Source organism: Saccoglossus kowalevskii, chromosome 14 (genome assembly GCF_978046115.1).
Source record: "Saccoglossus kowalevskii chromosome 14, keSacKowa6.1, whole genome shotgun sequence".
Taxonomy (NCBI): domain Eukaryota; kingdom Metazoa; phylum Hemichordata; class Enteropneusta; family Harrimaniidae; genus Saccoglossus; species Saccoglossus kowalevskii.
This window is the reverse complement of record NC_140654.1, coordinates 35,864,076-35,891,806: the sequence shown is the minus strand read 5'-3', so window position 1 is coordinate 35,891,806 and position 27,731 is coordinate 35,864,076. Positions and strand designations below refer to the sequence as shown.

At 33.9% G+C, this 27,731-nt stretch overlaps 1 protein-coding gene across 1 annotated transcript in view; it reads right to left on the bottom strand.

Annotated features, from left to right (window-relative positions):
• LOC102803969 (trafficking protein particle complex subunit 9-like) overlaps positions 1 to 27,731 on the bottom strand; it is a 187,138-nt gene that overhangs the window by 78,666 nt on the left and 80,741 nt on the right. The window contains exons 12-17 of the mRNA XM_085508182.1: positions 10,449 to 10,575; positions 9,691 to 9,904; positions 6,738 to 6,823; positions 3,556 to 3,699; positions 3,282 to 3,376; positions 1,559 to 1,701 (exon numbers count right to left, since the gene is read on the bottom strand). Of these exons, the coding sequence (XP_085364308.1) occupies positions 1,559 to 1,701; positions 3,282 to 3,376; positions 3,556 to 3,699; positions 6,738 to 6,823; positions 9,691 to 9,904; positions 10,449 to 10,575 (809 nt within the window). The remainder of the gene's footprint in view (positions 1 to 1,558; positions 1,702 to 3,281; positions 3,377 to 3,555; positions 3,700 to 6,737; positions 6,824 to 9,690; positions 9,905 to 10,448; positions 10,576 to 27,731) is intronic.

Genomic DNA, 27,731 nt, shown 5'->3' with positions numbered 1-27,731 from the left:
ATACACGTGTTGTCACTGTACATCCGCCATGTTGAATCGCAGGAGATCGGCAAAATCTTCATTACAAATAACAGTTTAAAGCTCACAACATAAAAAATACGAATATAATCATAGGCAACCTACTATTATATAATGAATAAATTGATCGATACAGGGACCCCCCCCCCCCCCCCCGAGTAGTGGATATTTCGGAAAACGCGACACAAGCAAAAGACCGGATATCGATTTAGTTGAAAGCTATGTCCCCATGTACAATAATTTGACAGTTTACGAACTAGTTTCGTAGATTGGAGACAATTGTTTGCTTTTTTGGCTTTTCACAAGAATATAAAGCTGGCAATCATCATAATATTCACGTCCGTACGTCACGGAATGTACACCAATCGTACCCCAAAATACATTCAATTTTGCTGAAACTGGAGAACTTACCTTTGCAAACACGTTTCTTATGCCGCCTTCTTGAAGTTCTTGAAATCAAATAAAGTTACTAGTTCTTCTAGCAACTAGTGAATGAGACCACTGAGCCGAACAGAATACATGTATAAACAGCACTATAATAAATTGCACGCAATGGAGAAATCACGTGCCGTAATAACAGCAGCGTTACTCACAGATCTAATCTACTGTAAAATATTTTATTTCAGCTGGAATTACATTCGCTGAAAAGACTTTTTCTGGTTGTTTTGTATTGAATTTATTTTCCTTGATTTTTGACAAGTTGACTGTAAAATATAAGAAAGGGTATATTCGCTGGATTTTATTTTAACTGAAACATTCCTTCAGTGAAAATAGCAAAAAAATGTTGCAAGCAAAAATAAAGTATTTTACAGTAATTAATTTATTCTGAGCATGCGCAGATGTTCTGTCAATGTTGCCGAGAGAGGTAATTTTTGATGAAAATCGTGAAAAAGACCCACTTGGGATTTTCAGATCTGGAAAAAAAATTACGTGCATACTCAGCAAAGACTTGTTCATCAACCTGCCAAGTTTCACTGATATCTGCTGTAGAATTTCTGAGAAAATGTTGGAGACGGAAAAATGGACATAACCTGAATTATACAGTCCCCTTTAATTAATATCCACAGATTTCAACCCAAAACTAATCAGATCTAGGCATGTCCCGGGACACGAATGTAATCAGATCTTTGCATTGTCCCAAGGACACCAATGTATGTCATTTTATTGGGATGTGATAAATTTATCGAAAATCCAAAAATTAAACTATTATACAAATCTTTAAACCCAAAACAAATGAGGTCATTGCATTGTCTTAGAGTATTTATGTACCAAGATTCATTGAAACAAAGATTAGTACTTGGAACTATTTAAATATTATGCAAATTAGATAATTAATATGCACATATTTTTACCCAAGACTAATTAGATCTGTGCAAGATTCATTGAATTCCAACACACATACACACAGACAGGGTAACTCATTGTGTGCTCCACACATGGGAGTCAAAATATAAATGACATTGCTCACAGAGTATATGTCACATGTATATGCCACAGTTACTCACATAAGTAAAAGTTGACTAAAGCTGATTACACTTACTTTGGAGCTGGCATGGTTGTCCATTTTGTGAATTGTATAGATGGTTGTATAATAATTTGAATGCCCACAAGAGCTACTCTATAATATCCTTCAACATGTCCCTCACCTCCACTATATTTAATACACAGTATGCCTTGAAGAGCCTATAAAATATTCAGAAATATACTCTATTCAATCTCTGCATATATTAATCAGTGCTGAATTGGTCTTCTTTTATACCCATGCTTGTTACCCACATCCCAGTTCCTCTATCACCGGTCTGGAAACGCCTATTGTTTTATGTGTGAATCGGCGGGATTAGTGAGGTTACGCTTGTAACGGCTCTCCGCGAAGCGCGGTACTATACTGTTGATAGCTTCGAGATACATCACGTTCAGTGCTGTGATCTATTTTTTAATGTTTCCAGAACATATTCGATACCGTATACAAATATTTTTTACCATAGTTGATTCGTAACGTCTTTGTTTTTAAGGAGGATAAGTTTCATTGTATACAATATGTTGATGCTCGACGTTTTCTTGTGTGAAATTATGACTGTCTTTAAACTTGTAACTTGTAAACTAACTCAATACATTTCTGACAACATGACAAAATTTGTGTTTTTGGTACATTTGAAATACGTTTAGCACAATGGTCATGTTGAATATACGATTTTGATGATTGTTCGTTCAAAACACGATAATTATTTTTAAGAAGTAAACGGCGTTGTTAAAAACAAAATGGCCGCTCCCAGTTACGATGTTGTACATATTTTACTTTGGTAATTTATTTGTTCTACATATTTTGTTTTTCATGCATATTAATTCTAACAACTATGTGTATCGGCAACACAATTAAATTGAAATACTGTTTACTGTCACAATATGTATGATTTTTGGGTCTTGGTTTTGCACGTCATTGTATCCACGGTGGGGCCATTTTGGTTAACATCATTCTCTCAGTCGTATAATTGTAACGCTAGTTTCTGTTCCGATTACAAGGGAATGGGGTGATTCCATTTTTATTTGAAACTAATGGGCTGGTTTAATTATGTTTGAGGATGTAATAAAAAGTTAAATTTCATAGACTAATTTTGTTTACGTTTCAGACAGCAGTTGTGGAGTTTTGACGTTTTGACAGGCGTGTGGGCGTGCTAATCATGTCTCGTAAATGGTTTCTACAGTATGTTTTCGGCACTGGTTGAACTGCATGGTTTATCTTCATGCACTTCTTGGATTTCTTTCTCAATGACGTCTACTAAAACAAAATCCCGATCAATGTTGTCATTGCCATAAGCCTTCCACATGGTAATGTTGTGATCCGTGTGCTGGTAATGATGCATGCGCAATGACTTAAATCACTAAGTATCTTGGTAACTTCCAGTGGGTTAATGATATGCATGACTACATCAATGGTAGGTGTCAACGATTTATTTGCCAGTTACGAGGGTTGGTACAAAGAATACAAAGCGTTTCCGGACCGGTGATAGAGGGACTGTGCATTCGTTACTGCACAGGTTTATTAGTAGTTTGAGGTTTTCCACCTGCCCCTAAAAAAATTTGAGTACCACATATCCTCCATACTTTACCCTTGTGTCTATCCACAATGCAGTATATCTGTCTGTTCATTACCCTGGTATTTTACCCTGTGTTTACCCACAATGCACTATTGGCTACCATCTGTGTGTTCATAGCTCTTATACTTTGCACTACTGTTAATAAACAATCCAGCATCTTTTCATTACCTCCAAGCTTTGTATACTTTTAACATCAGAATTATTAGATTTCAGGGACATTGACTTGAATTCTGGCAGCAAGTAAGGTGAATATGGAGAGTCTTCTGAATAAAAATAATAAACAACACTTATTTTGGAAACTTAACAGATTAACAGCATTGCTCCATTTTTCTACTGTGGTCGTGATCTAGCACTGGAGACAGTCAACTTTAATTGTAACACAAATATAAACATGCACGTGTGTCATTAAAGATATGAAACAAATATATAATTGACCTCTGACCTTCATCAAGCACTGCATCCGAGGTGATAAAATCTGCCATAGCTTTGATATACAGAGTAAATGTTAAATTATTGCCCGGTTGGATAGGTAGTTGGGTTTCAATATTTTCCTTACTCCAGCTAAACATCACACTGTCAGAAATATCTACAAATTAAACAAAAAAAACAACAATATTTAGAATGATAAAGTAAAAGATATGTATTTAATGCAGAATGAACAAAATATAACCGGGTATATTTTGTTCATTCTGCATTTTTACACTGCTGGCAGCATCACACATTATTGTGTGTTTTTGTGTCCTGTATTTAATGAAGCATGTTTGTATTGTAGTGACTGTCATAATACCATAAGTTTTTTTTTTTTTTGGTTTAACTATCTTTTATTCCATACAATAGAAATTCTTTACAGCACAATGTCAACATACAACAAATGTCACAGCTAGTATAACCCATACAAAATAGACACTGAATACCCATTAACAATTGAAGTCTCCCCACTTGTCCAGGAAAATGGACATTGTATGTCTTCTATTTGAAATTTCTAACTCTATCTTTTGCGTGTAACGTATGTCAGATTTTATGAGATTAAGGCATGGTAGTTCCTTTCTTAATTTACACGTATAGATATTTCTTTTAACAATTATAATTATATGGTTTATAATTATATGGTTTAGTAGAGGGGAGAAGTCCTTGTCTCCTAATATATTCTGTTTTTCTGACAATGTTCTTGGGCATCCTAGTTTTGTTCCCCATAGATTAAAAATTGATGTCCAGAAGACTTTAATAGACTCGCATTCAACAAAAAGATGCACTAGGTTCTCGGTGGTACCATGACAAAATGAGCATAAATCTGACGATACTAATGGTGAATTCATATGGAATAACATTTCATTTGTGTACAGGATATTGTGGTTTAATTTCCACTGAAACTCCCATAGTTTGCTGCATAGAGTTACCAAAAAAGGCATGGAATAATGAAATTCCCAATCCTTGTTATCCAGATTACACAAAGTATTAAGAAGAGTTGACTTTTGGGTGTTGTAAAAACCATAATACCATAAGTTACAGCGTGCTGTAATTTTGTGGTATTTTACAGGGTATTTTCACCCTACCATATTAGGAAATGCAAATTTGACCCCATACACAATAGTTCGCTCAATCTGTTCTAAACTTTTTGTATTCAGCATTCCCATGATGTATTCCTGGGAGGAAAAGATGTATAATAAGGTTATTATTACAAGGATATCGAAAAGTATGCACTCAGACAGTACACTGCTGTCTTTATGTCAATTATTAAACTGCTGTCTCTATGTCAATTATTAAATCGCTGTCTCTATGTCAATTATTAAACTGCTGTCTCTATGTCAATTATTAAACTGCTGTCTTTATGTCAATTATTAAACTGCTGTCTCTATGTCAATTATTAAATCGCTGTCTCTATGTCAATTATTAAACTGCTGTCTCTATGTCAATTATTAAACTGCTGTCTCTATGTCAATTATTAAACTGCTGTCTTTATGTCAATTATTAAATCGCTGTCTTTATGTCAATTATTAAACTGCTGTCTTTATGTCAATTATTAAATCGCTGTCTTTATGTCAATTATTAAATCGCTGTCTCTATGTCAATTATTAAACTGCTGTCTTTATGTCAATTATTAAACTACTGTCTTTATGTCAATTATTAAATCGCTGTCTCTATGTCAATTATTAAACTGCTGTCTCTATGTCAATTATTAAACTACTGTCTTTATGTCAATTATTAAATCGCTGTCTCTATGTCAATTATTAAACTGCTGTCTTTATGTCAATTATTAAACTGCTGTCTCTATGTCAATTATTAAATCGCTGTCTCTATGTCAATTATTAAACTGCTGTCTCTATGTCAATTATTAAACTGCTGTCTCTATGTCAATTATTAAACTGCTGTCTTTATGTCAATTATTAAATCGCTGTCTTTATGTCAATTATTAAACTGCTGTCTTTATGTCAATTATTAAATCGCTGTCTTTATGTCAATTATTAAATCGCTGTCTCTATGTCAATTATTAAACTGCTGTCTTTATGTCAATTATTAAACTACTGTCTTTATGTCAATTATTAAATCGCTGTCTCTATGTCAATTATTAAACTGCTGTCTCTATGTCAATTATTAAACTGCTGTCTTTATGTCAATTATTAAATCGCTGTCTCTATGTCAATTATTAAACTGCTGTCTCTATGTCAATTATTAAACTGCTGTCTCTATGTCAATTATTAAACTACTGTCTCTATGTCAATTATTAAACTGCTGTCTCTATGTCAATTATTAAACTACTGTCTCTATGTCAATTATTAAACTGCTGTTTTTATGTCAATTATTAAACTGCTGTTTTTATGTCAATTATTAAACTACTGTCTTTATGTCAACTATTAAACTGCTGTCTTTATGTCAATTATTAAACTACTGTTTTTATGTCAATTATTAAACTACTGTCTTTATGTCAATTATTAAACTGCTGTTTTTATGTCAATTATTAAACTGCTGTCTTTATGTCAATTATTAAACTGCTGTTTTTATGTCAATTATTAAACTACTGTCTTTATGTCAACTATTAAACTGCTGTCTTTATGTCAATTATTAAACTGCTGTCTTTATGTCAATTATTAAACTGCTGTTTTTATGTCAATTATTAAACTACTGTTTTTATGTCAATTATTAAACTGCTGTTTTTATGTCAATTATTAAACTACTGTCTTTATGTCAATTATTAAACTACTGTCTTTATGTCAATTATTAAACTGCTGTTTTTATGTCAATTATTAAACTACTGTCTATATGTCAATTATTAAACTACTGTCTTTATGTCAATTATTAAACTACTGTCTTTATGTCAATTATTAAACTACTGTCTTTATGTCAATTATTAAACTACTGTTTTTATGTCAATTATTAAACTACTGTTTTTATGTCAATTATTAAACTGCTGTCTCTATGTCAATTATTAAACTACTGTCTTTATGTCAATTATTAAACTGCTGTCTTTATGTCAATTATTAAACTACTGTCTTTATGTCAATTATTAAACTACTGTCTTTATGTCAATTATTAAACTGCTGTCTATATGTAAATATACTTTTTGTAGTTGCATGTACCTGAAAACTGCAAATAATTAATAGTCTTTGCAATAATTATTACAATTACCTTTTGATTTGCTGGAGTCTAAATGTATGATAACACTTTGGACAGGAACTTGGCCACAGTTGTGTAATGTAATTTCACATTCATGGCTATAAGCAATAAATCATTCCACTTGTTATTAAAATTATTACAACTAGATCAGTATAATATACATATTAAGGTAGAGATGCAGTTTACCTGACAGGTATTTTAATTAGTTAATTGGGCAACCAAGATGACCTCCCTTGTCCACAAAACTATATATTTTCGGAAAGCTTATTGTATGAATTTTAAAATTTTGTTAGTACTTTTTTTTTTATGGACACTGTAGAGGTATGTATCGGGCTCTAAAAACTAACTCTGCGACGAGATTGTGCGACTCGCCGAATGTCGATTATTGCACTCTGTGACAGGATCGCAGTGTCACTCTGCGAAGAGCACGATTCCCATTGGTTGGTTGGTCGAAAAGCGCAAATCTCAATGGTTGATCGATGTAAGGGTACACATCATGCCTTATAGAAATGTTTAGTTTTAAATGGTTATTTCGCCGACTGCTCGTGAACTATGGTAAACAAGTATTTATCGACGACATGCCGCACGGTTTGGTAATCAGCAAGTATTTAAACATTGATTAATTAACATATATAACATCCCCCTGGAGGGGATGAAAGGGGTTACAAAACACATGCACGTTGGTGTTGGCTGCCTTATTACGGTTGAACATCAGGGAGCTGGTAACATTATCGCCATCTTGAAGTTGTAAGGCTTCGTCCGCAACAATGCTCATTAGCATAGGCAGCAGCTTTAAAGCGAGTAGAGCGCGAAATACGTTTCACACGATGTTAGGTTATTTTTTTTAATTAGCAAATATAATCATCACTTTGAATTCCCAAATAAAGCATGTAGTGTGTCAAACTGTTTCTAGGCAATCAATATCGTTTTATTAAGAATATTAAGAGAACAAAAACGTAAAGCTATGTGAATGGATTGAAACTGCTGCTGAAGATAGAAAAATAAAACGGCAGTGTCAACGGAAAATTTGATGGATGCCCGCTCTCTGCATAAACGGAAACGATGGCTTTGTTTATTTGGCCGATGTCGACGAGCAACAGATTTCCTGTACTCACTTCCTCGTCTGATCACCAACCCTCAACAGTCTCACGTATCAGTGTCGTCATCGGTTAACTCTTCCACCTTGATGCGAATATTTCAGCCTAATCGAGGTTGGTCATAATATGACCTAGATGAAATATTCTTGAAAAATAAATATAAACTGCGTAAACGAGGGGTGAACGCGAAAGTCCTGTAATTTTATATCGGAATCACAACAGGCTGTATTGACGATTGCAAACAACTGCTGTCATGGTAAAACGTTGCACATCGTGAATGATTTTTTTTTTTCACTGCATGCAAATTATTTTTCCTGATGCACTCAACAAAGTCAAAGCAGATGTACAATATTCGTTACAGAACGCATGAAAAGTACTTCGCGTTCCACTCGCTTTGAAGCTGCCGCCTATGCTAATGAGCATAGTCATCAGGACGAAGCCTTACAACTCCAAGATGGTGATAACAATACACCGTAAATAGGCAGTCAAAACCAACGTGCACGTTACACTATTTAATTTTCTTAGCCAGCGGTGTGATGTGTCTAATCACAGTAAACCATGTGTCATTTGTTTGGTCCCACAATTTATCTTCCATATGCTTGCTGATCACCGAACAGTGCGGCATGTCGCCGGTACATAGTGTTTACACACTTTTTTTACCTTACCATTTAGAACCTAAATGCAGTGAACATCGACCATTGGGATTCGCGCTGTTCAACCCACCAACCAATAGGAATCGTGCTCTTCACAGAGTGACACTGCGATCCTGTCGCAGAGTGCAATGATCGACATTCTGCGAGTCGCACAATCACGTCGCAGAGTTAGTTTTTAGACCCCCATACATACATGCACTGTAGTTTGAAATATGCACAAAAATGTACTTTTTTGGTCAAAAGTGATTTAAAAAAAATTAGCTTCTAAACTATGCTTCTGTTTCCTGTCAAAATTGATCTACGGGTACATCTGTTCACTATGAAGAGAGTGTCATCTTGAAAAATGTCTACCAGTTGTCAATTTGTCAAAAAGTTAAATATAGTACATAATATGGAGATCCTGTCATTTCTTTTTTTCACCATGTTTCTTTTCGATTATTTATGTACAGCCTTGCTAAATCTTGCTAAGCATTAACAAGCAGCCAGTCGGCTGAGATAGCTCTGCTGTTAGCAATGCACATTTCAATAAAAGAACAGAAGATATCATTAGAAAATGAACAATATGTATAGTATCAAAGCAATGAACAAATCTGAGAGAGGTCCACATTTAGTACCTATATATGTAATATCAAAGCAATTTGACTTACGGTTTTTAACAAGAAGTCGAAAATATCACTTTTTACCAAAAATGACAAAAATATTCACCAAAATTAGAGAATTGAAGATATCATCATGAAATGAACAAATCTGAGAGAGGTCTACCCAAGGTACATATACACCAAGTATCAAAGCATTCAGGGTTGTAGTTTTCAAGAAGAAGTCGAAAAAGTAAAACATTGACACGGACGAAGACGAACCATCACTCGTATGATAAGCTCCACTCGACAAAGTCGACAGCGGAGCTAAAAAGAGACAATGTTTGCACCTGTTATCTATATTTTAAAATTGCCTTTTGAGTATGTTCCACTATTCACAATTCAACAAAATTTTAACAGTCTATAGCCAAGACTGTTTGAATAATAAAAAGCAAAAAAAAAAAAAAAATTCACTCCCAAGTGCCCACAAACCTGCATCCTCTACCTTAATACAAGCTTTCACTTTTGCATTTAAAATTTTCAAAGTCAACAATAAGTAGAATACTTGATTGAACATAATAAATGCTAGGATGAGATATATATCTTCATAATACAACAACTGTGATGAAGAATTCCCTACCTTTGACCTGCAAATAGGTTAACAGTTGCACTTGCTAACATTGCACCACTAGATGCAGGGGTGGCTTTAATGGCAGCAGACTGTGGTAAAGAGGTATGGACTAGTAGCTGTGGTAAAGCCGCAACAACATCAACTTCATAAAATGACTCGCATATTGTTGGAACATCTCGTAACCGACAATGACTACGAACTCCAAGACAGTGAGTAATGTATCCTGATAACATGAAATATACGACAAATAAATCCTGAACAGTATTATAACAATAATATCTAAAGATATTTAGCAATTAATGAGAAAACTCTTAATCTGCTTGCAAGGTCACCCAAAAATAGTGGCAAAATATGTGATGAGAAATTCTTGATTGATTTGAAACAGTAACTACACATGACAATTATAAACAGTCATAGCAGCATGTGTGTTTCCTCAATTGATACGGAACTACCTAAGATGCAACATTTCAGTTGTCATGTTATAGCATTATGATTAGAATGCCACTACAGCACATAGGCTGCAGTCTGCGCATAAGGTAGGCCAAAACTTCACCAGCGTTGATGGAAAGCAAATTGAACTTTTCTTAGCCTTGCGTTGAGTCTGCAATGATTGTTTTTTAATTAGTACTTTCTTTGTTTTATTTTCAACATAGAGATCAGCATTTCTTCAAAATCAAGTTTTTCTTGGTCTCGTGTCAAGTCTATTTTTCAATTTCATTTACAATTTCCTCACAAGTTTTATTTTCAACATTGAAATAAACACATACCAATAATCTTAAGGGTGCCTGTGCCCTTAGGTGAGCCATGAATTGATAAAGGATATGGTCCTGACTCAGCTGGCAAAGCAAAAGATGCTGGGATAGGATCAAACTCCACATCTTCTGTAAGTAGCCCCTAGTGAAATATGAATATATAAATATATTGATCAAAATAAATAATTTCTCCAATCATAAAATTAGCATATTTAATTTACCCCGACACAACATGGTATATTAAGTACCTGACTTTACATTGCATTAATTGAATTAAAACTGCTATAAATTAAACACCTCTGTAAACTAAACACAGTCCCATTGCTATAAATTAAACACCTGTGTAAACTAAACACAGTCCCATTGCTATAAATTAAACACTCCTGTAAACTAAACAGTCCCATTGCTATGAATTAAACACCTGTGTAAACTAAACACAGTCTCATTGCTATAAAATAAACACCTGTGTAAACTAAACACAGTCCCATTGCTATAAATTAAACACTCCTGTAAACTAAACAGTCCCATTGCTATAAATTAAACACCTGTGTAAACTGAACACAGTCCTATTGCTATAAATTAAACACCTGTGTAAACTAAACACAGTCACATTGCTATAAATTAAACACCTGTGTAAACTAAACAGTCCCATTGCTATGAATTAAACACCTGTGTAAACTAAACACAGTCCCATTGCTATAAATTAAACACCTGTGTAAACTAAACACAGTCCCATTGCTATAAAATAAACACTCCTGTAAACTAAACAGTCCCATTGCTATGAATTAAACACCTGTGTAAACTAAACACAGTCCCATTGCTATAAACACTCCTGTAAACTAAACAGTCCCATTGCTATGAATTAAACACCTGTGTAAACTAAACACAGTCCCATTGCTATAAATTAAACATCTGTGTAAACTAAACACAGTCCCACTGCTATGAATTAAACACTCCTGTAAACTAAACAGTCCCATTGCTATGAATTAAACACCTGTGTAAACTAAACAGTCCCATTGCTATAAATTAAACACCTCTGTAAACTAAACAGTTCCATTGCTACAAATTAAACACCTCTGTAAATTATACACAGTCCCATTGCTATAAATTAAACACCTGTGTAAACTAAACACAGTCCCATTGCTATAAAATAAACACTCCTGTAAACTAAACAGTCCCATTGCTATGAATTAAACACCTGTGTAAACTAAACACAGTCCCATTGCTATAAACACTCCTGTAAACTAAACAGTCCCATTGCTATGAATTAAACACCTGTGTAAACTAAACACAGTCCCATTGCTATAAATTAAACATCTGTGTAAACTAAACACAGTCCCACTGCTATGAATTAAACACTCCTGTAAACTAAGCAGTCCCATTGCTATGAATTAAACACCTGTGTAAACTAAACACAGTCCCACTGCTATAAATTAAACACCTCTGTAAACTAAACACAGTCCCATTGCTATAAATTAAACACCTCTGTAAACTAAACACAGTCCCATTGCTATAAATTAAACACCTGAGTGTGTAAACTAAACACAGTCCCATTGCTATAAGTTAAATACCTGTGTAAACTAAACACAGTCCAATTGTTATAAGTTAAACACTCCTGTAAACTAAACACAGTCCATTGCTATAAATTAAACACCTATGTAAACTAAACACATTCCCACTGCTATAAATTAAACACTCCTGTAAACTAAACACAGTCCCATTGCTATGAATTAAACACTTCTGTGAACGAAACACAGTCCCATTGCTATAAATTAAACACCTGTGTAAACTAAACACAGTTCCATTGCTATAAATTAAACACTCCTGTGAACTAAACACAGTCCCATTGCTATAAATTAAACACTCCTGTAAACTAAACACAGTCCCATTGCTATAAATTAAACACCTGTGTAAACTAAACACAGTCCCATTGGTATAAACTAAACACAGTCCCATTACTATAAATTAAACACTCCTGTAAACTAAACACAGTCCCATTGCTATAAATTTAACACCTGTAAACTAAACACAGTCTCATTGCTATAAATTAAACACCTTTGTAAACTAAACAGTCCCATTGCTATGAATTAAACACCTGTGTAAACTAAACACAGTCCCATTGCTATAAATTAAACACCTGTGTAAACTAAACACAGTCCCATTGCTATAAAATAAACACTCCTGTAAACTAAACAGTCCCATTGCTATGAATTAAACACCTGTGTAAACTAAACACAGTCCCATTGCTATAAACACTCCTGTAAACTAAACAGTCCCATTGCTATGAATTAAACACCTGTGTAAACTAAACACAGTCCCATTGCTATAAATTAAACATCTGTGTAAACTAAACACAGTCCCACTGCTATGAATTAAACACTCCTGTAAACTAAACAGTCCCATTGCTATGAATTAAACACCTGTGTAAACTAAACACAGTCCCATTGCTATAAATTAAACACTTCTGTAAACTAAACACAGTCCCATTGCTATAAATTAAACACCTGTGTAAACTAAACAGTCCCATTGCTATAAATTAAACACCTCTGTAAACTAAACAGTTCCATTGCTACAAATTAAACACCTCTGTAAATTATACACAGTCCCATTGCTATAAATTAAACACCTGTGTAAACTAAACACAGTCCCATTGCTATAAAATAAACACTCCTGTAAACTAAACAGTCCCATTGCTATGAATTAAACACCTGTGTAAACTAAACACAGTCCCATTGCTATAAACACTCCTGTAAACTAAACAGTCCCATTGCTATGAATTAAACACCTGTGTAAACTAAACACAGTCCCATTGCTATAAAGTAAACATCTGTGTAAACTAAACACAGTCCCACTGCTATGAATTAAACACTTCTGTAAACTTAGCAGTCCCATTGCTATGAATTAAACACCTGTGTAAACTAAACACAGTCCCACTGCTATAAATTAAACACCTCTGTAAACTAAACACAGTCCCATTGCTATAAATTAAACACCTGTGTAAACTAAACATAGTCCCATTGCTATAAATTAAACACCTAAGTGTGTAAACTAAACACAGTCCCATTGCTATAAGTTAAACACCTGTGTAAACTAAACACAGTCCAATTGTTATAAGTTAAACACTCCTGTGAACTAAACACAGTCCCATTGCTATAAATTGAACACTCCTGTAAACTAAACACAGTCCCATTACCATAAATTAAACACTCCTGTAAACTAAACACAGTCCCATTGCTATGAATTAAACACTTCTGTGAACGAAACACAGTCCCATTGCTATAAATTAAACACCTGTGTAAACTAAACACAGTTCCATTGCTATAAATTAAACACTCCTGTGAACTAAACACAGTCCCATTGCTATAAATTAAACACTCCTGTAAACTAAACACAGTCCCATTGCTATAAATTAAACACCTGTGTAAACTAAACACAGTCCCATTGGTATAAATTTAACACAGTCCCATTGGTATAAATTAAACACCTGTGTAAACTAAACACAGTCCCATTGGTATAAACTAAACACAGTCCCATTACTATAAATTAAACACTCCTGTAAACTAAACACAGTCCCATTGCTATAAATTTAACACCTGTAAACTAAACACAGTCTCATTGCTATAAATTAAACACTTCTGTAAACTAAGCACAGTCCCATTGCTATAAATTAAACACCTGTGTGAACTAAACACAGTCCCATTGCTATGAATTAAACACCTGTGTAAACTAAACACGGTCCCATTGCTAAAAATTAAACACCTGTGTAAACTAAACACAGTCCCATTGCTATAAAATAAACACTCCTGTAAACTAAACAGTCCCATTGCTATGAATTAAACACCTGTGTAAACTAAACACAGTCCCATTGCTATAAACACTCCTGTAAACTAAACAGTCCCATTGCTATGAATTAAACACCTGTGTAAACTAAACACAGTCTCATTGCTATAAATTAAACACTTCTGTAAACTAAGCACAGTCCCATTGCTATAAATTAAACACCTGTGTGAACTAAACACAGTCCCATTGCTATGAATTAAACACCTGTGTAAACTAAACACGGTCCCATTGCTAAAAATTAAACACCTGTGTAAACTAAACACAGTCCCATTGCTATAAAATAAACACTCCTGTAAACTAAACAGTCCCATTGCTATGAATTAAACACCTGTGTAAACTAAACACAGTCCCATTGCTATAAACACTCCTGTAAACTAAACAGTCCCATTGCTATGAATTAAACACCTGTGTAAACTAAACACAGTCCCATTGCTATAAATTAAACATCTGTGTAAACTAAACACAGTCCCACTGCTATGAATTAAACACTCCTGTAAACTAAACAGTCCCATTGCTATGAATTAAACACCTGTGTAAACTAAACACAGTCCCATTGCTATAAATTAAACACTTCTGTAAACTAAACACAGTCCCATTGCTATAAATTAAACACCTGTGTAAACTAAACAGTCCCATTGCTATAAATTAAACACCTCTATAAACTAAACAGTTCCATTGCTACAAATTAAACACCTCTGTAAATTATACACAGTCCCTTTGCTATAAATTAAACACCTGTGTAAACTAAACACAGTCCCATTGCAATCAAATAAACACTCCTGTAAACTAAACAGTCCCATTGCTATGAATTAAACACCTGTGTAAACTAAACACAGTCCCATTGCTATAAATTAAACATCTGTGTAAACTAAACACAGTCCCACTGCTATGAATTAAACACTCCTGTAAACTAAGCAGTCCCATTGCTATGAATTAAACACCTGTGTAAACTAAACACAGTCCCATTGCTATAAATTAAACACCTCTGTAAACTAAACACAGTCCCATTGCTATAAATTAAACACCTGTGTAAACTAAACATAGTCCCATTGCTATAAATTAAACACCTAAGTGTGTAAACTAAACACAGTCCCATTGCTATAAATTAAACATCTGTGTAAACTAAACACAGTCCCACTGCTATGAATTAAACACTCCTGTAAACTAAACAGTCCCATTGCTATGAATGAAACACCTGTGTAAACTAAACACAGTCCCATTGCTATAAATTAAACACTTCTGTAAACTAAACACAGTCCCATTGCTATAAATTAAACACCTGTGTAAACTAAACAGTCCCATTGCTATGAATTAAACACTCCTGTAAACTAAACAGTCCCATTGCTATAAGTTAAACACCTGTGTAAACTAAACACAGTCCAATTGTTATAAGTTAAACACTCCTGTGAACTAAACACAGTCCCATTGCTATAAATTGAACACTCCTGTAAACTAAACACAGTCCCATTACCATAAATTAAACACTCCTGTAAACTAAACACAGTCCCATTGCTATAAATTAAACACTCCTGTAAACTAAACACAGTCCCATTGCTATAAATTAAACACCTGTGTAAACTAAACACAGTCCCATTGGTATAAACTAAACACAGTCCCATTACTATAAATTAAACACTCCTGTAAACTAAACACAGTCCCATTGCTATAAATTTAACACCTGTAAACTAAACACAGTCTCATTGCTATAAATTAAACACCTTTGTAAACTAAACAGTCCCATTGCTATGAATTAAACACCTGTGTAAACTAAACACAGTCCCATTGCTATAAATTAAACACCTGTGTAAACTAAACACAGTCCCATTGCTATAAAATAAACACTCCTGTAAACTAAACAGTCCCATTGCTATGAATTAAACACCTGTGTAAACTAAACACAGTCCCATTGCTATAAACACTCCTGTAAACTAAACAGTCCCATTGCTATGAATTAAACACCTGTGTAAACTAAACACAGTCCCATTGCTATAAATTAAACATCTGTGTAAACTAAACACAGTCCCACTGCTATGAATTAAACACTCCTGTAAACTAAACAGTCCCATTGCTATGAATTAAACACCTGTGTAAACTAAACACAGTCCCATTGCTATAAATTAAACACTTCTGTAAACTAAACACAGTCCCATTGCTATAAATTAAACACCTGTGTAAACTAAACAGTCCCATTGCTATAAATTAAACACCTCTGTAAACTAAACAGTTCCATTGCTACAAATTAAACACCTCTGTAAATTATACACAGTCCCATTGCTATAAATTAAACACCTGTGTAAACTAAACACAGTCCCATTGCTATAAAATAAACACTCCTGTAAACTAAACAGTCCCATTGCTATGAATTAAACACCTGTGTAAACTAAACACAGTCCCATTGCTATAAACACTCCTGTAAACTAAACAGTCCCATTGCTATGAATTAAACACCTGTGTAAACTAAACACAGTCCCATTGCTATAAAGTAAACATCTGTGTAAACTAAACACAGTCCCACTGCTATGAATTAAACACTTCTGTAAACTTAGCAGTCCCATTGCTATGAATTAAACACCTGTGTAAACTAAACACAGTCCCACTGCTATAAATTAAACACCTCTGTAAACTAAACACAGTCCCATTGCTATAAATTAAACACCTGTGTAAACTAAACATAGTCCCATTGCTATAAATTAAACACCTAAGTGTGTAAACTAAACACAGTCCCATTGCTATAAGTTAAACACCTGTGTAAACTAAACACAGTCCAATTGTTATAAGTTAAACACTCCTGTGAACTAAACACAGTCCCATTGCTATAAATTGAACACTCCTGTAAACTAAACACAGTCCCATTACCATAAATTAAACACTCCTGTAAACTAAACACAGTCCCATTGCTATGAATTAAACACTTCTGTGAACGAAACACAGTCCCATTGCTATAAATTAAACACCTGTGTAAACTAAACACAGTTCCATTGCTATAAATTAAACACTCCTGTGAACTAAACACAGTCCCATTGCTATAAATTAAACACTCCTGTAAACTAAACACAGTCCCATTGCTATAAATTAAACACCTGTGTAAACTAAACACAGTCCCATTGGTATAAATTTAACACAGTCCCATTGGTATAAATTAAACACCTGTGTAAACTAAACACAGTCCCATTGGTATAAACTAAACACAGTCCCATTACTATAAATTAAACACTCCTGTAAACTAAACACAGTCCCATTGCTATAAATTTAACACCTGTAAACTAAACACAGTCTCATTGCTATAAATTAAACACTTCTGTAAACTAAGCACAGTCCCATTGCTATAAATTAAACACCTGTGTGAACTAAACACAGTCCCATTGCTATGAATTAAACACCTGTGTAAACTAAACACGGTCCCATTGCTAAAAATTAAACACCTGTGTAAACTAAACACAGTCCCATTGCTATAAAATAAACACTCCTGTAAACTAAACAGTCCCATTGCTATGAATTAAACACCTGTGTAAACTAAACACAGTCCCATTGCTATAAACACTCCTGTAAACTAAACAGTCCCATTGCTATGAATTAAACACCTGTGTAAACTAAACACAGTCTCATTGCTATAAATTAAACACTTCTGTAAACTAAGCACAGTCCCATTGCTATAAATTAAACACCTGTGTGAACTAAACACAGTCCCATTGCTATGAATTAAACACCTGTGTAAACTAAACACGGTCCCATTGCTAAAAATTAAACACCTGTGTAAACTAAACACAGTCCCATTGCTATAAAATAAACACTCCTGTAAACTAAACAGTCCCATTGCTATGAATTAAACACCTGTGTAAACTAAACACAGTCCCATTGCTATAAACACTCCTGTAAACTAAACAGTCCCATTGCTATGAATTAAACACCTGTGTAAACTAAACACAGTCCCATTGCTATAAATTAAACATCTGTGTAAACTAAACACAGTCCCACTGCTATGAATTAAACACTCCTGTAAACTAAACAGTCCCATTGCTATGAATTAAACACCTGTGTAAACTAAACACAGTCCCATTGCTATAAATTAAACACTTCTGTAAACTAAACACAGTCCCATTGCTATAAATTAAACACCTGTGTAAACTAAACAGTCCCATTGCTATAAATTAAACACCTCTATAAACTAAACAGTTCCATTGCTACAAATTAAACACCTCTGTAAATTATACACAGTCCCTTTGCTATAAATTAAACACCTGTGTAAACTAAACACAGTCCCATTGCAATCAAATAAACACTCCTGTAAACTAAACAGTCCCATTGCTATGAATTAAACACCTGTGTAAACTAAACACAGTCCCATTGCTATAAATTAAACATCTGTGTAAACTAAACACAGTCCCACTGCTATGAATTAAACACTCCTGTAAACTAAGCAGTCCCATTGCTATGAATTAAACACCTGTGTAAACTAAACACAGTCCCATTGCTATAAATTAAACACCTCTGTAAACTAAACACAGTCCCATTGCTATAAATTAAACACCTGTGTAAACTAAACATAGTCCCATTGCTATAAATTAAACACCTAAGTGTGTAAACTAAACACAGTCCCATTGCTATAAATTAAACATCTGTGTAAACTAAACACAGTCCCACTGCTATGAATTAAACACTCCTGTAAACTAAACAGTCCCATTGCTATGAATGAAACACCTGTGTAAACTAAACACAGTCCCATTGCTATAAATTAAACACTTCTGTAAACTAAACACAGTCCCATTGCTATAAATTAAACACCTGTGTAAACTAAACAGTCCCATTGCTATGAATTAAACACTCCTGTAAACTAAACAGTCCCATTGCTATAAGTTAAACACCTGTGTAAACTAAACACAGTCCAATTGTTATAAGTTAAACACTCCTGTGAACTAAACACAGTCCCATTGCTATAAATTGAACACTCCTGTAAACTAAACACAGTCCCATTACCATAAATTAAACACTCCTGTAAACTAAACACAGTCCCATTGCTATGAATTAAACACTTCTGTGAACGAAACACAGTCCCATTGCTATAAATTAAACACCTGTGTAAACTAAACACAGTCCCATTGGTATAAACTAAACACAGTCCCATTACTATAAATTAAACACTCCTGTAAACTAAACACAGTCCCATTGCTATAAATGTAACACCTGTAAACTAAACACAGTCTCATTGCTATAAATTAAACACCTTTGTAAACTAAACAGTCCCATTGCTATGAATTAAACACCTGTGTAAACTAAACACAGTCCCATTGCTATAAATTAAACACCTGTGTAAACTAAACACAGTCCCATTGCTATAAAATAAACACTCCTGTAAACTAAACAGTCCCATTGCTATGAATTAAACACCTGTGTAAACTAAACACAGTCCCATTGCTATAAACACTCCTGTAAACTAAACAGTCCCATTGCTATGAATTAAACACCTGTGTAAACTAAACACAGTCCCATTGCTATAAATTAAACATCTGTGTAAACTAAACACAGTCCCACTGCTATGAATTAAACACTCCTGTAAACTAAACAGTCCCATTGCTATGAATTAAACACCTGTGTAAACTAAACACAGTCCCATTGCTATAAATTAAACACTTCTGTAAACTAAACACAGTCCCATTGCTATAAATTAAACACCTGTGTAAACTAAACAGTCCCATTGCTATAAATTAAACACCTCTGTAAACTAAACAGTTCCATTGCTACAAATTAAACACCTCTGTAAATTATACACAGTCCCATTGCTATAAATTAAACACCTGTGTAAACTAAACACAGTCCCATTGCTATAAAATAAACACTCCTGTAAACTAAACAGTCCCATTGCTATGAATTAAACACCTGTGTAAACTAAACACAGTCCCATTGCTATAAACACTCCTGTAAACTAAACAGTCCCATTGCTATGAATTAAACACCTGTGTAAACTAAACACAGTCCCATTGCTATAAATTAAACATCTGTGTAAACTAAACACAGTCCCACTGCTATGAATTAAACACTTCTGTAAACTAAGCAGTCCCATTGCTATGAATTAAACACCTGTGTAAACTAAACACAGTCCCACTGCTATAAATTAAACACCTCTGTAAACTAAACACAGTCCCATTGCTATAAATTAAACACCTGTGTAAACTAAACATAGTCCCATTGCTATAAATTAAACACCTAAGTGTGTAAACTAAACACAGTCCCATTGCTATAAGTTAAACACCTGTGTAAACTAAACACAGTCCAATTGTTATAAGTTAAACACTCCTGTGAACTAAACACAGTCCCATTGCTATAAATTGAACACTCCTGTAAACTAAACACAGTCCCATTACCATAAATTAAACACTCTTGTAAACTAAACACAGTCCCATTGCTATGAATTAAACACTTCTGTGAACGAAACACAGTCCCATTGCTATAAATTAAACACCTGTGTAAACTAAACACAGTTCCATTGCTATAAATTAAACACTCCTGTGAACTAAACACAGTCCCATTGCTATAAATTAAACACTCCTGTAAACTAAACACAGTCCCATTGCTATAAATTAAACACCTGTGTAAACTAAACACAGTCCCATTGGTATAAATTTAACACAGTCCCATTGGTATAAATTAAACACCTGTGTAAACTAAACACAGTCCCATTGGTATAAACTAAACACAGTCCCATTACTATAAATTAAACACTCCTGTAAACTAAACACAGTCCCATTGCTATAAATTTAACACCTGTAAACTAAACACAGTCTCATTGCTATAAATTAAACACTTCTGTAAACTAAGCACAGTCCCATTGCTATAAATTAAACACCTGTGTGAACTAAACACAGTCCCATTGCTATGAATTAAACACCTGTGTAAACTAAACACGGCCCCATTGCTATAAATTAAACACCTGTGTAAACTAAACACAGTCCCATTGCTATAAAATAAACACTCCTGTAAACTAAACAGTCCCATTGCTATGAATTAAACACCTGTGTAAACTAAACACAGTCCCATTGCTATAAACACTCCTGTAAACTAAACAGTCCCATTGCTATGAATTAAACACCTGTGTAAACTAAACACAGTCCCATTGCTATAAATTAAACATCTGTGTAAACTAAACACAGTCCCACTGCTATGAATTAAACACTCCTGTAAACTAAACAGTCCCATTGCTATGAATTAAACACCTGTGTAAACTAAACACAGTCCCATTGCTATAAATTAAACACTTCTGTAAACTAAACACAGTCCCATTGCTATAAATTAAACACCTGTGTAAACTAAACAGTCCCATTGCTATAAATTAAACACCTCTGTAAACTAAACAGTTCCATTGCTACAAATTAAACACCTCTGTAAATTATACACAGTCCCTTTGCTATAAATTAAACACCTGTGTAAACTAAACACAGTCCCATTGCTATCAAATAAACACTCCTGTAAACTAAACAGTCCCATTGCTATGAATTAAACACCTGTGTAAACTAAACACAGTCCCATTGCTATAAATTAAACATCTGTGTAAACTAAACACAGTCCCACTGCTATGAATTAAACACTCCTGTAAACTAAGCAGTCCCATTGCTATGAATTAAACACCTGTGTAAACTAAACACAGTCCCATTGCTATAAATTAAACACCTCTGTAAACTAAACACAGTCCCATTGCTATAAATTAAACACCTGTGTAAACTAAACATAGTCCCATTGCTATAAATTAAACACCTAAGTGTGTAAACTAAACACAGTCCCATTGCTATAAATTAAACATCTGTGTAAACTAAACACAGTCCCACTGCTATGAATTAAACACTCCTGTAAACTAAACAGTCCCATTGCTATGAATTAAACACCTGTGTAAACTAAACACAGTCCCATTGCTATAAATTAAACACTTCTGTAAACTAAACACAGTCCCATTGCTATAAATTAAACACCTGTGTAAACTAAACAGTCCCATTGCTATGAATTAAACACTCCTGTAAACTAAACAGTCCCATTGCTATAAGTTAAACACCTGTGTAAACTAAACACAGTCCAATTGTTATAAGTTAAACACTCCTGTGAACTAAACACAGTCCCATTGCTATAAATTGAACACTCCTGTAAACTAAACACAGTCCCATTACCATAAATTAAACACTCCTGTAAACTAAACACAGTCCCATTGCTATGAATTAAACACTTCTGTGAACGAAACACAGTCCCATTGCTATAAATTAAACACCTGTGTAAACTAAACACAGTTCCATTGCTATAAATTAAACACTCCTGTGAACTAAACACAGTCCCATTGCTATAAATTAAACACTCCTGTAAACTAAACACAGTCCCATTGCTATAAATTAAACACCTGTGTAAACTAAACACAGTCCCATTGGTATAAATTTAACACAGTCCCATTGGTATAAATTAAACACCTGTGTAAACTAAACACAGTCCCATTGGTATAAACTAAACACAGTCCCATTACTATAAATTAAACACTCCTGTAAACTAAACACAGTCCCATTGCTATAAATTTAACACCTGTAAACTAAACACAGTCTCATTGCTATAAATTAAACACTTCTGTAAACTAAGCACAGTCCCATTGCTATAAATTAAACACCTGTGTGAACTAAACACAGTCCCATTGCTATGAATTAAACACCTGTGTAAACTAAACACAGTCCCATTGCTATAAATTAAACACCTGTGTAAACTAAACACAGTTCCATTGCTATAAACTAAACACAGTCCCATTGCTATAAATTAAACACTCCTATGAACTAAACACAGTCCCATTGCTATAAATTAAACACTCCTGTAAACTAAACACAGTCCCATTGCTATAAATTAAACACCTGTGTAAACTAAACACAGTCCCATTGCTATAAATTAAACACCTGTGTAAACTAAACAGTCCCATTGCTATGAATTAAACACCTGTGAAAACTAAACACAGTCCCATTGCTATAAATTAAACACTTCTGTAAACTAAGCACAGTCCCATTGCTATAAATTAAACACCTGTGTGAACTAAACACAGTCCCATTGCTATGAATTAAACACCTGTGTAAACTAAACACAGTCCCATTGCTATAAATTAAACACCTGTGTAAACTAAACACAGTTCCATTGCTATAAACTAAACACAGTCCCATTACTATAAATTAAACACTCCTGTAAACTAAACACAGTCCCATTGCTATAAATTTAACACCTGTAAACTAAACACAGTCTCATTGCTATAAATTAAACACTTCTGTAAACTAAGCACAGTCCCATTGCTATAAATTAAACACCTGTGTGAACTAAACACAGTCCCATTGCTATGAATTAAACACCTGTGTAAACTAAACACAGTCCCATTGCTATAAATTAAACACCTGTGTAAACTAAACACAGTTCCATTGCTATAAACTAAACACAGTCCCATTGCTATAAATTAAACACTCCTATGAACTAAACACAGTCCCATTGCTATAAATTAAACACTCCTGTAAACTAAACACAGTCCCATTGCTATAAATTAAACACCTGTGTAAACTAAACACAGTCCCATTGCTATAAATTAAACACCTGTGTAAACTAAACAGTCCCATTGCTATGAATTAAACACCTGTGAAAACTAAACACAGTCCCATTGCTATAAATTAAACACCTGTGTAAACTAAACACGGTCCCATTGCTATACATTAAACACCTGTGTAAACTAAACACAGATCCATTGCTATAAATTAAACACCTGTGTAAACTAAACACAGTACCATTGCTATGAATTAAACACCTCTGTAAATTATACATACTCCTGTAAACTAAACACAGTCCCATTGCTATAAATTAAACACTTCTATGAACTAAACGTAGTCCCATTGCTATGAATTAAACACCTGTGTAAACTAAACACAGTCCCATTGCTATAAACTAAACACAGTTACATTGCTATACATTAAACACCTGTGTAAACTAAACAGTCCCATTGCTATGTATTAAACACCTGTGTAAACTAAACACAGTCCCATTGCTATAAATTAAACACCTGTGTAAACTAAACACAGTTCCATTGCTATAAATTAAACACTCCTGTAAACTAAACACAGTACCATTGCTATAAATTAAACACCTCTGTAAATTATACATACTCCTGTAAACTAAACACAGTCCCATTGCTATAAATTAAACACTCCTATGAACTAAACACAGTTCCATTGCTATAAATTAAACACTCCTGTGAACTAAACACAGTCCCATTGCTATAAATTAAACACTCCTGTAAACTAAACACAGTCCCATTGCTATAAATTAAACACCTGTGTAAACTAAACACAGTCCCATTGGTATAAACTAAACACAGTCCCATTACTATAAATTAAACACTCCTGTAAACTAAACACAGTCCCATTGCTATAAATTTAACACCTGTAAACTAAACACACTCTCATTGCTATAAATTAAACACCTTTGTAAACTAAACAGTCCCATTGCTATGAATTAAACACCTGTGTAAACTAAACACAGTCCCATTGCTATAAATTAAACACCTGTGTAAACTAAACACAGTCCCATTGCTATAAAATAAACACTCCTGTAAACTAAACAGTCCCATTGCTATGAATTAAACACCTGTGTAAACTAAACACAGTCCCATTGCTATAAACACTCCTGTAAACTAAACAGTCCCATTGCTAGGAATTAAACACCTGTGTAAACTAAACACAGTCCCATTGCTATAAATTAAACATCTGTGTAAACTAAACACAGTCCCACTGCTATGAATTAAACACTCCTGTAAACTAAACAGTCCCATTGCTATGAATTAAACACCTGTGTAAACTAAACACAGTCCCATTGCTATAAATTAAACACTTCTGTAAACTAAACACAGTCCCATTGCTATAAATTAAACACCTGTGTAAACTAAACAGTCCCATTGCTATAAATTAAACACCTCTGTAAACTAAACAGTTCCATTGCTACAAATTAAACACCTCTGTAAATTATACACAGTCCCATTGCTATAAATTAAACACCTGTGTAAACTAAACACAGTCCCATTGCTATAAAATAAACACTCCTGTAAACTAAACAGTCCCATTGCTATGAATTAAACACCTGTGTAAACTAAACACAGTCCCATTGCTATAAACACTCCTGTAAACTAAACAGTCCCATTGCTATGAATTAAACACCTGTGTAAACTAAACACAGTCCCATTGCTATAAATTAAACATCTGTGTAAACTAAACACAGTCCCACTGCTATGAATTAAACACTCCTGTAAACTAAGCAGTCCCATTGCTATGAATTAAACACCTGTGTAAACTAAACACAGTCCCACTGCTATAAATTAAACACCTCTGTAAACTAAACACAGTCCCATTGCTATAAATTAAACACCTCTGTAAACTAAACACAGTCCCATTGCTATAAATTAAACACCTGAGTGTGTAAACTAAACACAGTCCCATTGCTATAAGTTAAATACCTGTGTAAACTAAACACAGTCCAATTGTTATAAGTTAAACACTCCTGTAAACTAAACACAGTCCATTGCTATAAATTAAACACCTATGTAAACTAAACACATTCCCACTGCTATAAATTAAACACTCCTGTAAACTAAACACAGTCCCATTGCTATGAATTAAACACTTCTGTGAACGAAACACAGTCCCATTGCTATAAATTAAACACCTGTGTAAACTAAACACAGTTCCATTGCTATAAATTAAACACTCCTGTGAACTAAACACAGTCCCATTGCTATAAATTAAACACTCCTGTAAACTAAACACAGTCCCATTGCTATAAATTAAACACCTGTGTAAACTAAACACAGTCCCATTGGTATAAACTAAACACAGTCCCATTACTATAAATTAAACACTCCTGTAAACTAAACACAGTCCCATTGCTATAAATTTAACACCTGTAAACTAAACACAGTCTCATTGCTATAAATTAAACACCTTTGTAAACTAAACAGTCCCATTGCTATGAATTAAACACCTGTGTAAACTAAACACAGTCCCATTGCTATAAATTAAACACCTGTGTAAACTAAACACAGTCCCATTGCTATAAACACTCCTGTAAACTAAACAGTCCCATTGCTATGAATTAAACACCTGTGTAAACTAAACACAGTCCCATTGCTATAAATTAAACATCTGTGTAAACTAAACACAGTCCCACTGCTATGAATTAAACACTCCTGTAAACTAAACAGTCCCATTGCTATGAATTAAACACCTGTGTAAACTAAACACAGTCCCATTGCTATAAATTAAACACTTCTGTAAACTAAACACAGTCCCATTGCTATAAATTAAACACCTGTGTAAACTAAACAGTCCCATTGCTATAAATTAAACACCTCTGTAAACTAAACAGTTCCATTGCTACAAATTAAACACCTCTGTAAATTATACACAGTCCCATTGCTATAAATTAAACACCTGTGTAAACTAAACACAGTCCCATTGCTATAAAATAAACACTCCTGTAAACTAAACAGTCCCATTGCTATGAATTAAACACCTGTGTAAACTAAACACAGTCCCATTGCTATAAACACTCCTGTAAACTAAACAGTCCCATTGCTATGAATTAAACACCTGTGTAAACTAAACACAGTCCCATTGCTATAAATTAAACATCTGTGTAAACTAAACACAGTCCCACTGCTATGAATTAAACACTTCTGTAAACTAAGCAGTCCCATTGCTATGAATTAAACACCTGTGTAAACTAAACACAGTCCCACTGCTATAAATTAAACACCTCTGTAAACTAAACACAGTCCCATTGCTATAAATTAAACACCTGTGTAAACTAAACATAGTCCCATTGCTATAAATTAAACACCTAAGTGTGTAAACTAAACACAGTCCCATTGCTATAAGTTAAACACCTGTGTAAACTAAACACAGTCCAATTGTTATAAGTTAAACACTCCTGTGAACTAAACACAGTCCCATTGCTATAAATTGAACACTCCTGTAAACTAAACACAGTCCCATTACCATAAATTAAACACTCCTGTAAACTAAACACAGTCCCATTGCTATGAATTAAACACTTCTGTGAACGAAACACAGTCCCATTGCTATAAATTAAACACCTGTGTAAACTAAACACAGTTCCATTGCTATAAATTAAACACTCCTGTGAACTAAACACAGTCCCATTGCTATAAATTAAACACTCCTGTAAACTAAACACAGTCCCATTGCTATAAATTAAACACCTGTGTAAACTAAACACAGTCCCATTGGTATAAATTTAACACAGTCCCATTGGTATAAATTAAACACCTGTGTAAACTAAACACAGTCCCATTGGTATAAACTAAACACAGTCCCATTACTATAAATTAAACACTCCTGTAAACTAAACACAGTCCCATTGCTATAAATTTAACACCTGTAAACTAAACACAGTCTCATTGCT